This window comes from Nannobrachium achirus (assembly GCF_963921795.1).
Source record: "Nannobrachium achirus genome assembly, chromosome: 19".
NCBI classification, from domain to species: domain Eukaryota; kingdom Metazoa; phylum Chordata; class Actinopteri; order Myctophiformes; family Myctophidae; genus Nannobrachium; species Nannobrachium achirus.
The window spans coordinates 11,393,403-11,406,065 of record NC_137826.1 but is presented as its reverse complement, the minus strand read 5'-3'; the positions used below and the strand labels follow the sequence as shown (position 1 = coordinate 11,406,065).

At 41.2% G+C, this 12,663-nt stretch overlaps 1 protein-coding gene across 1 annotated transcript; it reads left to right on the top strand.

The window, feature by feature from the left end:
• Positions 1–3,267: 3,267 nt before the first annotated feature.
• Positions 3,268–11,634, top strand: LOC308304608 (organic solute transporter subunit alpha-like; the record flags this gene model as incomplete). The annotated part of the gene is made up of 8 exons (XM_080749234.1): positions 3,268–3,343; positions 3,844–3,995; positions 4,118–4,191; positions 8,891–9,049; positions 9,521–9,632; positions 9,735–9,881; positions 10,578–10,683; positions 11,465–11,634. 8 exons carry the CDS (start codon positions 3,268–3,270, stop codon positions 11,632–11,634), a joined length of 996 nt encoding a protein of 331 aa, XP_080605360.1.
• Positions 11,635–12,663: the final 1,029 nt, after the last annotated feature.

Genomic DNA, 12,663 nt, shown 5'->3' with positions numbered 1-12,663 from the left:
TTGGAGGTCTGCTATTTTCGATATTTTCAACAAAAGGTCCTTTTAGAAATTATAGAAATTACAGCCCCTCCGTCTCCAACATTATTTGCACGTCCCTGTATAGGACCCCTTCAAAGTGGGGTCCCTGGAGTATGTTCTCCAGACCCCACTTTGAGAACCAGCTTATTCATCCTGTTTGATTGAAATAACAGGTTGCAGCATTATGTTTATGATGTTCATAAATAGTCTCTGTGGAGGTGAAGGATAGCATCATAGCATCGCATAGCAAAGATTATTTAACTTAACGTTAAATGAACACTCTGGATTTCAGTGTGTTTAGGGGTGCTCAGATGTAGGTGGAGCAGGGGTCACTGAACCCCCAAAGGGTGTCAGCCACACTTTTATTTGGTCTGCTTATTTTCAACACACCTAATCATGCAATATTATCTACATTGTTCTGTAACGATACATTACATTGAATGGGAGAAAACTACTAAGGTGTGATTCTTTATAAACATTCATTAATGTTTAGCTAATACATTCCATACATAAACATGGAAAAACCTAAGCATTACACACCCGAACATCTTGATTGAGTGAAAAATATGCAAATAGAGACCTAATTATCTATATCATGCTTTTACATTTTGCTCATCTAACGTAATTCCATAACAAGGATACTGTAGTTATAAAATCTGGACTCTTACAGGTCCATTGTTACACACAGTTAAATTAATGAACTAAGATGTTGCTGTGCACTAAACTGTTACAGAGGACAGGTGAAGTACTGAGTGAACCCTAGGTGGAATCTGGGCAGAGTGTGCTTACGCAACCTCTTCATGAACTGCACAGGGTCAGTGAACGAGATGCCAAGATGACGCACTGAGGAACATGTCACTTGGTGACCGTTCCCTTCAGTTTTGTGAGATCATTAAAACACGATGTGGTGAAACACCACTTGTAGATGGTTATCTCTTACAAGTTACACCTTTGGCTTAACTTACTTTCTATGCCTAGGGAAGGCTAAAACGTGACAAACCAGGGACAAGAATTATGGGGTATCAGAGGCAATCCAAATGTGCGTGTAAAGGCTTCACAATGTATAAACTAGAAAGGTGCAATTCACGAGGAATCCACTGGGAATTCCGTCTTACCATTTATTATTGTGATGTCAAATGATATGAAGCATGACCAATCCTGTCTGTCTGGACATTATATTATCCAAGATATCTGGCCTTACAACCCAGATAACTTCGGTTAAAAGGTTAACAAAAAACAGGTTCACTTTAGTTTTGACCTTGTAGATTGGCTATTTTAGCTATTTTTGAATTGGAATCCTTAAATGTAACACTTTCATTTAATTTCAAATGCATGTATGAACTTAAATACAAATACATTGGAGATTAAAAAAAGACAATACAATTGTAATACAGCCATAAAGCTACCAATATACCAATTAAGTAATTAAAATGGGTCATGTTTGCATCTTTGCATGTTTGGAATTGCAACAGCTGAAATCAATAATATATCAGTATTCCGATATTAACCTGCGGGACACATTAAGTGAGGATGGGGGAGCATGTGGCCCCCGGGCTGCCAGTTGCCCATGTATGTATAGACTCTGCTTGTAGCAACAGCGCCGGACCTGCAACCAGCACCACCTCCCATTCAGCCAGAGGTCTGCTGCCTCCATTTGATTCAGTCTCCCACTTCCTCCCACATAGGCTGTGAACATAGGCTGGCACGGTGCCACCATTGAGAACTGTCCAGCTGGGGTTTGGCCAGCATGGTTTAGGACCACTTTCTTGAGTTGGTGGTAACCCATGGTGGCAACTCCACAGTCCACTTAGGCACTTGTGCATTTGTAAGTCGATCGATACACAAGACTTTGAACACCATAGACCAGGGCCCTTCGAAGTTTTTTCAGCCCAAGGACCCTTTAGCTGAGAGAGGGATGAAGCAGGGACCCCCACTACATATTGTATGGAACTATGCTGCAGATTAAACTTTTTCATAGATTTCATAGATGGATGGATTCATGCTAATGTGTATTTTCAGATAGTTAACCTTTTAAACCCTCAATATTTAGTCATGAACTTGTACTTGGTTTGCTCTTTTTTCCCTCGTCAACTCTCCGAAAATAGCCGATCTAAAAGCTACAGCACGAGCCGCTGTGAGCTTGTAGATCTGCTATTTTTGGCTAATGTTCCCTACCCCACCACACAAAGATTTGGTGGACCCCCTGTAGTAACTCCCCCTGTTGAAGACCCCTGCCATAGACTGCCCTGGTCATCTCTTATACTGTACATTTCTAGATTCAGGTCATCTTAATTGTGAGAGCTTTGTGCATGTTTGTTTGAGACGGTATTTCATTAATGAATAATCTAGTTCCCACTCCGTATTTGTCACTTTACATTTATACATGTTGAAATTTGTCCTCTGAATTTATGGATGGGCCTAACTATCTTAGGAGCAGTGGGTGGGCACTATTACTATTGCTCAGGGTGGGACAGTCGGGTCTCTGACAACTTGTTCTGATTTGACACTTCAGTAAAATTGAATTCAATAAGAATTCAGCACCTTCATGGGGAGCAGTTGGGTGTTACTGTAAGTGTGTTGCTTAGTGACACTTTTAAACATAGACTGGGCAGGCTGGGGGGCAAACGCAGGGACCTTCTGATTCCCAGACAGCCTCCCCACCCATTATAGCCATGGCCCGTTTGGGACTATAAAGTCTTGGAATGACTACAAACACACCCTGACAAAGGTCATTCCTCTTTAAACACCCTGTGGGATAAAACGTCAGCCTTTGAACTGAAACCTCCCTCCTTCTACTACCTATCCACATTCCCTACTACATTATAGTTTGGTATTGCTCCAAGAAAACTCAGTGAATGAATGAGAGACAATTAACTGGTCAGAGAGGCAGCGTCAGCCATTGGCCGAGGTGTTCCCATAAACTGAGGAAGCCTTACTCATTATACCTTCATTTCCTTAAAAAGGCCTCGTATACGGTGAAAGTTCACTAACTGGTGAATATAACAACGTGCTGCTTTTTCCTGTCAGAGCAATCTGAACAGAGGCACTGATAAACACACGGAAATGATTTTCAATTAAACGTTGAGCTGTTATATACGTACATATAAATGTTTTTAACAATCCACCAGTCAAGAAGAATCTTATTTTGGGAGAGAAGATAAAGTCAAGTGAACTATATCCCTTTTGAGGCTATTATTTATTATTTATTTAGATTTTGTTTTAATCGTCTTTAAATCCTTTCTACTGGCCATGGAGGAAGCCCTGAACAGCACAATTGATCCGGCTTGTTTACAAGAACCGCCATTGGCCATTGATGTGATAAGGGGTAAGTTAATCTTTGTGTCCGAGAGATAATGTTTCACTATCAAGGAAGCTGACCTAATAACTCACCATCTCTATTAGATATCCATCTCTACAGTAATAATAAGATTCTATAATATAGCTGCAAGGAAATGGCCACACAGTATCATATCAATAGTGTAAACTTGCTTTTGAGACAGACACAAATAATTGTATTATGAGTTCTGTGTGCCATTGTTATCATTTTTCAGCAGTGCTAATTAAGTGGTAAACTATACATTTTAGGGGGGGCATGACCACAACCTACAGTAGGTATTCTAGGTAACAACGGTGGGAGAAGTGAATGGAAAAAGTCTTCTGGTTATCTACTGTACCACCTCTGTACAGTACGACTACTGTAGTGCCCTGGAGCAAGGCACTCAGCCCCCAATGGCTATTATACAACCATATAATGTAGATTGTTGTGCTTAAAACACAACTCATCATCACCTGTCCATCCTTTCTTCCTGTTGTCCTTGGAACCAGATCTGGACATGTTTGGGATGTGTCTCTATGCCATACTTACCTTCATGTCCACCCTGTGCCTTCTGCTGTACCTGGAGTTGTGTGTTTACGTGTACAGGAAAGTGCCCTATCCCAAGAAGACGACCACTATTTGGGTCACCGGCGCCGCACCGGTAGGCATTGAAGTGGCCATTAATGATAATAATTAAAATTGTGCTTCAGGATGATCGTAATAATACTGCTAAGTGGGTGAAGACTTCAATTTCCCGAGTGTAATTCTATTGAACTGTTTCAGGTCATTGCCACCATGTCTTGCTTTGGGATGTGGATCCCTAGGGCAGTAATGTTCACAGACATGACCTCTAACTGGTAAGTTTTCTCATACAGTATTTATCTATGGTGGTGTAGTCTTTAAGCATTTCTTAAAATAATTATCATGCAAACAATACCAATAGAGGCATGGCAGACAAAACAAAACAAAAACAGTCATTGCTAATATCCAGTATAGGCTACATATGATCTTAAATCTTGATGTAGCACAAAATCTTCATAAAATCTTCAGGGACTACGGCAGTTGGCTACGGCAGTCCACTCCGGCAACCAGAAATGGATCAGTGCTCGATAGCTGCCATCGCAGCCCTTTCCTACGGCAGAAACTACCTTTCCACGTAGTGTCTACAACATCTGCTGCATAGATGCGTCACCATGGGAACCAAAGAGTTCAGTAAAAGGGGTGGGATCCCGTCATCGACGGCTGTTTGCTTAACGGTTTTGACTGCTAGCAGAGCCGTCCTGAAAACCGTTGTTGCTTAAAGTCCCTAGTATTAGAGGTTACAGCTTTTAAACTGTTCTTAGTTCTAGAGTGCCACCCCTGTACCCACATGTGTCCCTGCTGGCGTAGAATGAAACTCTCACAGAGTGTTGTCTCCTCTGCCTGCCATATTCTGTCTCCCTCTGGACTCAGCAACCCATATGTTGCTTATTGGCACGCAAGTTTGCCATTAAAAGCTCTTCGCGTGCCTCCCTAGACAGCTGCGTGTCTTATATCAAATAAATATTTATCTCTCTGGATATAATTATTTCCCTTTCCAGAGAAGACCAACAATCAGCCAATTGTAATTTTAATCATAGACTTTATCTGAAAGCCATATAAGTAGGTTTGGTGAATGTCACAGAACAAAGGTTATGTTGCAGGGCTCGAGTCCTGCAGCAGTTTTTCCTGGTCACCATGCAGTGAGTGATAGGCCGGTGGCTTTACAAATTACATTACACTGTCTCCTTATACAGTACAGTATTTACATTATATTGGCGCCACCCTGTCTTCATAATAAAATAATAAAAGAAACAAGACGTTCCTATGCACACAAGAACGTGCATTTCATCTGAAATCATAACAGAGCAGAACAATGTGGCTCAAAGAAAGGGCACTTTGTCAGTGTTGCCAGTATTATTCCTTCTACCAGCAACTCAATCAGCAAGACAAGCATTGTAATAACTTTCATAATGGCTCTGCCTTTACTCTGCCTATCCATGATTGTTGTCCTACGCACGAACGTACATTTTTACATACCTGTTATTAAATTCCCTGGCACAAATCAGCCAAGCCCTCTGCTAGATGCATCCGTGTCCTCTTATCTGTAGTTTAAAAAAAAAGAAAGATTCTACTGAAAGCAACGTCAAAGTGAAAGCATTTTGTGGGCATGTTGAACTGCTTAACCTTTCAATTAATCATTACACCTGTCAGAATAAGCAGTGTGTTAGTGTCAAATCAACAACTGGAGCCATGGTTACAGAACCCAAAGAGGTCAATGCCACGTTTCGTGCTTTTTATGATGAGCTCTACACCTCCGAGGTCATTCACGATGATGCAGTATGCAATGATTTTTTATCCAACATACAGTTACCAACCCTTAGCGAGGCGGATGCGGAAGCCTTAGATAGACCGCTCCATCTGGCGGAATTACAGGAAGCTGTGCTCGCAATGCGTAGGGGCAAGTCGCCTGGTTTGGATGGGATACCCCCTGAACTTTATGCCATCTTTTGGGAAGATCTAGGTCAGCTGATGCTAGACATGTTTCGATATGCAATTGAAAGTGGCTCTTTCTCCAGGGATGTGAATGTAGCTATTATATCATTATTGTTGAAGAAGAACAAGGATCCCACAGATTGCGCAAGCTATAGACCGCTTTCACTTTTGAATTCTGATCTAAAAGTTTTTGCTAAGGTGCTTGCGCGTCGCTTGCAGGGTTTTATGACCACCTTAGTACACTGTGATCAGACAGGTTTCATAGGAACTAGACTAGCCTCTGATAATACTAGACGACTATTGCATATCATCGATAGGGCTAAGGAGCTGAGGACCCCCGCCGCAGTGTTGTCGCTCGATGCGATGAAAGCATTTGATCGTCTGGAATGGTCTTACCTGTGGGCTGTACTAGATAAAATGGGATTTGGTGCTTCATTCATACATTTTGTTAAAGTACTTTATTCTAATCCGTCAGCCATGGTCCTAACCGGTAAGATCTGTTCGCCGCTATTCACGATTGGCAGATCTTCAAGGCAGGGTTGTCCCCTTAGTCCTCTCCTTTTCGCACTTTCACTCGAACCCTTGGCTCAGACAGTGCGTCAGTCTGCAGATATTACTCCTGTTTCGATTAACAACACACAGCATCGCATTTCCCTATATGCTGATGATATTCTACTGTTCCTTGAGAATGCACCACAGTCAATTACTCACGTCCTTCAAATTTTTGATCAGTTCAGTTCCATTTCCGGCTACAAAATTAATTGGACGAAGTCAGCCCTTCTACCTCTAAATGATCAGATGAGATCTGCTATCCTGCCGCCCATAATCCCAGTAGTAAGCCAATTCAAATATCTTGGCATAGATATTTTCCCCTCTCTTCAGGCTATTGTTAAGAACAACTATGGTGACACTCTAAATAAGATTTGTCTTGATTTAGATAGATGGTCATCTTTGCCCAACTCTCTCCAAGCTCGAGTTTCAATCATAAAGATGAATGTTCTTCCTAGGGTTAACTTTGTAAGCTCTATGCTCCCTTTGCCACCACCGCCGCAATACTGGAATAAGCTTCACTCTTCGATATCTAAGTTTGTGTGGAAAGGGAAACGCCCTCGTCTTAAACTTTCTCTATTACAACGTGCTAGAGATGATGGCGGCCTTTCATTGCCCAACTTTAAATTTTATTATTGGGCCTTCACGCTCCGCCCCCTTTTAAATTGGCTTAACCCAGCAAATAAGGTTTCTTGGAGAGAGCTTGAGGAGAGTTTAGTGCAGCCTGTTGAATTGAGAGATCTTATCTATTCAAACATAACTACACATCAATGCAAAGTTCGCTTTGGACCTATCATTTCTCATTTAGTGGCAGTATGGAGGGCAGCTGAAAAGATGTGTAAGATTGATTGTAAATGGAACTTATTTTCCCCAGTGTTCAATAATCAAAGACTTTTAATCGAGGATCGCCCCATTCGCTTTCCAAGGTGGAGGGCTAAGGGGATTCGTACATTAGGGGACTTATTTGATAGAAATGGTTTACGACCTTTTCGAGATTTGTGTGACATCTTCAATCTGCCTGGAAATACCCTTTTTTTCTACTTCCAACTGAGAACGTCCATGAGGACCTATGGGGTCCCATGGCAAGCTCCCCTTAGATTGCACCCCTTCCATGAGTTTATCTGTGATGGTAACAGAACAAGAGGTTTGGTTTCCACCCTCTATGGTTTTTTATTAGACTGTAGTTATGGGCCCCTATCTGTTGATACTGTTTGGAGGAATGATGTACCAAATTTGGACCCTGACTTTTGTTGGGACACAGTATGGTCTAACATTAGGCTATCTTCTAGAAATCCAGACCATCAACAAATTCATTTAAATTTTGTTCATCGGACTTATTTAACTCCCCGCAGACTATGTGCTATGAGGATTTTGAATAATCCCAACTGCACTCTCTGCGCCTCAAATAGTATTGGTACCTTCCTTCACATGGTTTGGGAATGCCCAAATGTGTCGTCATTCTGGAATATGGTTGCCTCAAAACTTTCAACTATTTTTAGTATCAATATCATATCTTCTCCTTCTTTATTTTTATTAAATGACGTCTCACAGTTGCAACTAAACAATATACGCAAGCGCATCTTCTTTGCTGGTGTAACGGCGGCGAAGAAGATGGTAGCTACGCGGTGGAAACCTCCTCATACGTTAACGTTTCGCCAGTGGGCCTTAACCTTTCTAGATATAGTATATTTAGAGCAGTCGATAGCAAGGTTACACGGAGCAAAAGAAGAAAACATTAATATGTGGTCGGACATTGCAGATAAGCTTAAGGCTATGATTCAAGAAATCACTATATAGTGGTAACAGCCTAGCACAGGCATGCACTATTGTACATTCCGTGTTGGTCCGGGGAAAGGGGGTGGGTGGGTTTTCTTTTCCTTTTCTTGTTTTACTATTGTTTGTGTTGTTTGTCTGTTAATTGCATTTTTCTTTTGATTATGGAAAATAAAAATATTTGATAACAAAAAAAAGAATAAGCAGTGGGTTGTAACACGTGTTGCAGAATGCACAGAAAGCTTTTGTCATAAAATGCAAAGATTCTTTTTTTACAAGGTTGTTCCACATTATGAAGCCCATTAAATACGTTTTATGTGTTCCATTTTATGTGGTAATGTACAAACATCACAACGTAGGGTCATAGGCTAGAGTAGGATGCAGTTCAAGAGGAAAGTAATACAACATATGCTGCAAAATCAAGTGTTAATTTAACTATCTGTACTGTTTGCTCTGGTTTCACACACCGAAAAAAGCAGATCTACAATCTCAAAATTAGCTTGTAGTTTGTCTATTTGTGGTTTGTGACACTGGCACACAACTGTGTCAAACACCCTTAAGGGTCTTACTGATACACAAGCACACTATATAATTCAAGATCAAATCTATGTACCTCTATCGCACAGCTATACAGTATATTCTCTGGTGCCAAGACAAGTTGCATGTGTACTGTCTGTTACAGTCAGCACATACTGATTACGTCTCGTACTCTGTGTGTAGTTACTTTGCAGTGGTGGTGTACAAGGTGTTGGTTCTGATCATTGAGGAGTTGGGAGGCGCTGATGCCTTTCTGAAGCGAAACTCTGGCCACACCTTTAAGATCAGCACCGGGCCCTGTTGCTGCTGCTGCCTCTGTTTACCCCGCGTGCCCGTCACACGGTATTTAACCCTTCATATCTCTTCATCCCTGAAAGCACAAAGCCTGGTTTATCCTCGGTTGCGTGTTGTGTCGTGCACCCAAAATAGCACATCTACAATTGCACCTTGTAGTCGTGGATCGTCTATTTTTAGTGCAGGATACTGGCATGCTACCAAGTCCTATAAATCTATATAAATATAAATGTCAAAATGACGTGCTTCCTAGATTAGCCTACCTCATTACTTGTTCAGAAATTCCAATGACACAAATGGGTTGAGATTAATCACTTTTATTATAATAACCTTAGCAGGTTTTGCTTGATCAACTGGGGGACATTTCATTCAGGATTGTGCATTGTGCAGTAGACAATGTTTTGAACCTAATTACTTTCATCTTGTCTATTTCCATGATATATATTGACTTAACTGGTGTTTTTGTCTGATGATGAAGTCAGTAATGTTGGCCACTTTTGGTTGTTTTTCATCATGCAGGCGACTGTTATTCCTGCTTAAGTTGGGGGCTCTTCAGTATGCTATCTTAAAGACCGTCCTCTCGGTCCTCTCCATAGTACTGTGGACCAATGGGAACTTTGACCTTTCTGATGTAAGTTATTGAAAGGCTTCTGTGGCCGTTGGTGAACATCGTGTGAACTTTACATTTGGTCCATCACTCACTATGCCTAAATGGAATCGTGTCCTTGTCCAGCTAGAGATCACTGGCACAGCGATCTGGATCAATCCATTCATTGGTGTCCTCACCATCACCTCCCTCTGGCCTGTTGCCATCATGTTCATGAATAACAAGGATCTGGTCCGCAGCGTCAAGATGGTACCCAAGTATGCCATGTATCAAGTGAGTTTCCATTTCCTGGTTTAAATAATGCTGACATCGACATATTTCAGTTATATGAAGTCCCAACACCAGTGTTGTAGTGCTAAATTTGGAAGTGTGGGCACTCCCCACGCACGCACGTGCACGCGCGTCAATGTGCGTGCACGCACGTGCGTCCGTGCGCGTGCACATAATGTTTTCGCTGGCTTAAAACGGGTCTGCGCGGCAGCAGAAATAGCCTTAGACCAGTGGTTCTCAACCAATAATTTGATGACCGGATCATCAGCCAAACTTCCCATGCAAAATAGCTCCACAACTGATATTTCCAATTAATTAATCCATTTTCAAATCTTATATTACCATCTGCTGTTAGTCATGCTCATTTCAGCACGGCTGGCGAGCCTATTTCAACCAATTGCTGGGTCAGAACGACCTGAAAATATAATATCAACTGACTTGGCTTGAGAGAAGTGTGGGCACTCCGTACCCCCGCGTTCATTTCATTCGCTATATCAGTAATTTGGGCACTTATTTCCAAACACTGAGGCAAATTTGCATTTTAACCACTTTCAACCTGGCATCCCTATTTTGGGCATGCCATCGTTTTTTTTTTTTTTTTTAGGAAAATGGTGAAAATAGCAGATCTAGATTGGCTATTTTCATGATGAATACAGATGTGCATTGAGAAAAGCCCTGGTGTAACTCTTGCCTCCACAGCTGGTGCTTGTGTTGAGCCAGCTGCAAACGTCCATCATAAACATCCTGGCCTTGGATGGAACCATTGCGTGTGCACCTCCCTTTTCCTCCCAGGCTCGCGCCTCCAGTAAGTACAGTATCTCTCATCTGCAGGGCAGTGTTGACAGAACAAGATTGTTTCTTACCCTAAATACACATTATTTTGTGAAATTACATATTTACAAGTGTGATTTCTCTTTTCTGGCTGTGTACGATAGTTTTCTTTCAAATATGATCATTTTAAGCCTCCAGTACGATAATTCAACATTTCCCATCTGGCAACACTGTCTGCAGGTCAGTGGATCAGTGGATGCAGGTCACAATGTCTTCAGCCCGTATATATTCTTTGGCTTCATATCACGTTACATGTTGCCCCAGAATCCATATTCTGCAAGGAACTTTAGCCAAAAATGTGTGGATCGGCTACAGAAAAAAAAGCAGTCCAAGTACAGAGCCAACTCAGCTCCAGTGGTTAACCACTTTTTCACATAGGATGCCTAGGTGATTATCCAGTCGTCTCCATGAAATGGCCGTGTCGTGATCTTCATATATGGAGATCCAGGGGTGATGATAGTCAGCTCCACATATGGAGATCCATGTGTGGTACCAACTTTCTGTCTTGGCCATATATGGACCGTGACATGAGGCGTGACTGACGCACGGGAGATGCAGGTTTTCATAGTAAATGCGACCTACGATCGCAATAAGGGATAAGGCGCCGCCACAAGATAGGGCTCTAAAACTATTGATCTGTGTTTGTGTTATAGTGTTGAACTTGAGTCTCTTGATTGGTTTGTGCTACAGTGTCAATAACTAATGTATTAATATCTCTCTAGTCTAATGCATTGTATTTGTGTGTTGTGTTCCAGTGCTGAGTCAGCAGATGATGATAATGGAGATGTTCATCATCACTCTGTACTCTCGGATGTTGTATCGTCGCACATATGATCCTCTTCCTTTGGACACCGAGGAGCATGATGACAACACACACAACATCAAATACTACCTCCAGACTGCTGGCCAGGAACATGATGTCTGAGGATGTTAGATAGTAACTTACAACTAACTATCTCACCATGGTGGTGGGTGGTATGTTGCCCCCTGGACACTCTGGGAGGAGGGGGTGGGTACAGGGCCTGTTAATGGCGTATTTATTTGAGGAATATTCTGTAAAAACATGTACTGTTCTGGGAATGTATAAAGAAGCATATTTGGATGGACTATAATTTGTTTTCTTATTATTATTATGCTTCTTCTTCATCTTCTTCTCCTTCTTCTTCTTCTTCTTAGTATTATTATTATTAGTAGTAGTAGAAGTATTATAATCATTATTATTATTATTCATTATATAAAATATTTTATTGAAGAAAAAAAGTTATGTCTGCTATATCTCAGCTCAACATATTTATTAGAACTCTTCAACGTCCATCTGAACTTCACAACCAGTCACTTTACAGTATACCTGTATGTGCAGTTCTGCAGTATTAATAAAACAGCTGATCAATGGCCAGTCTAGCTACACATCACATTACATCACTTTATTATTGGCTTTGGATCAAGGGCATTGTTAAGTCACTTACAGTATGAGCTAACTAACTTTGCCGTTTGTACTTTGTCATTACAGTACCTAATCTTGTATCAGCAGTTTGACTTATGTGTTTGTTTGTTTGTGGCATTACACGCTGCTGTCACCACTGCTGACATCAGGGACTGGCCGTTGATGTGGATCATGATGTTAATGGGACTTTGCCACTACGTTTTTACAGAATTCACAATCCCACTCACAATGATATTATTCAATATGATGCTGAATAATATATTATATATATATTTTTTTCAAATACAGTATATTATGATGTATACCATGCTATCACCAGTTTAACTCTTCTTTTTCACCATCCTGTTCCACCAGATGGGGTGCTCACATCCCACCAACTGGAGAACACACTTAGATCATAGAGTATGATCCATTTGTACAGTATATACACACATACTATACTAAAAGTCCATTATGTGGTGTAGTAAGGTAGAGATATTTAAGGCAAATATGTTTTGCAAGTTAAGTCTG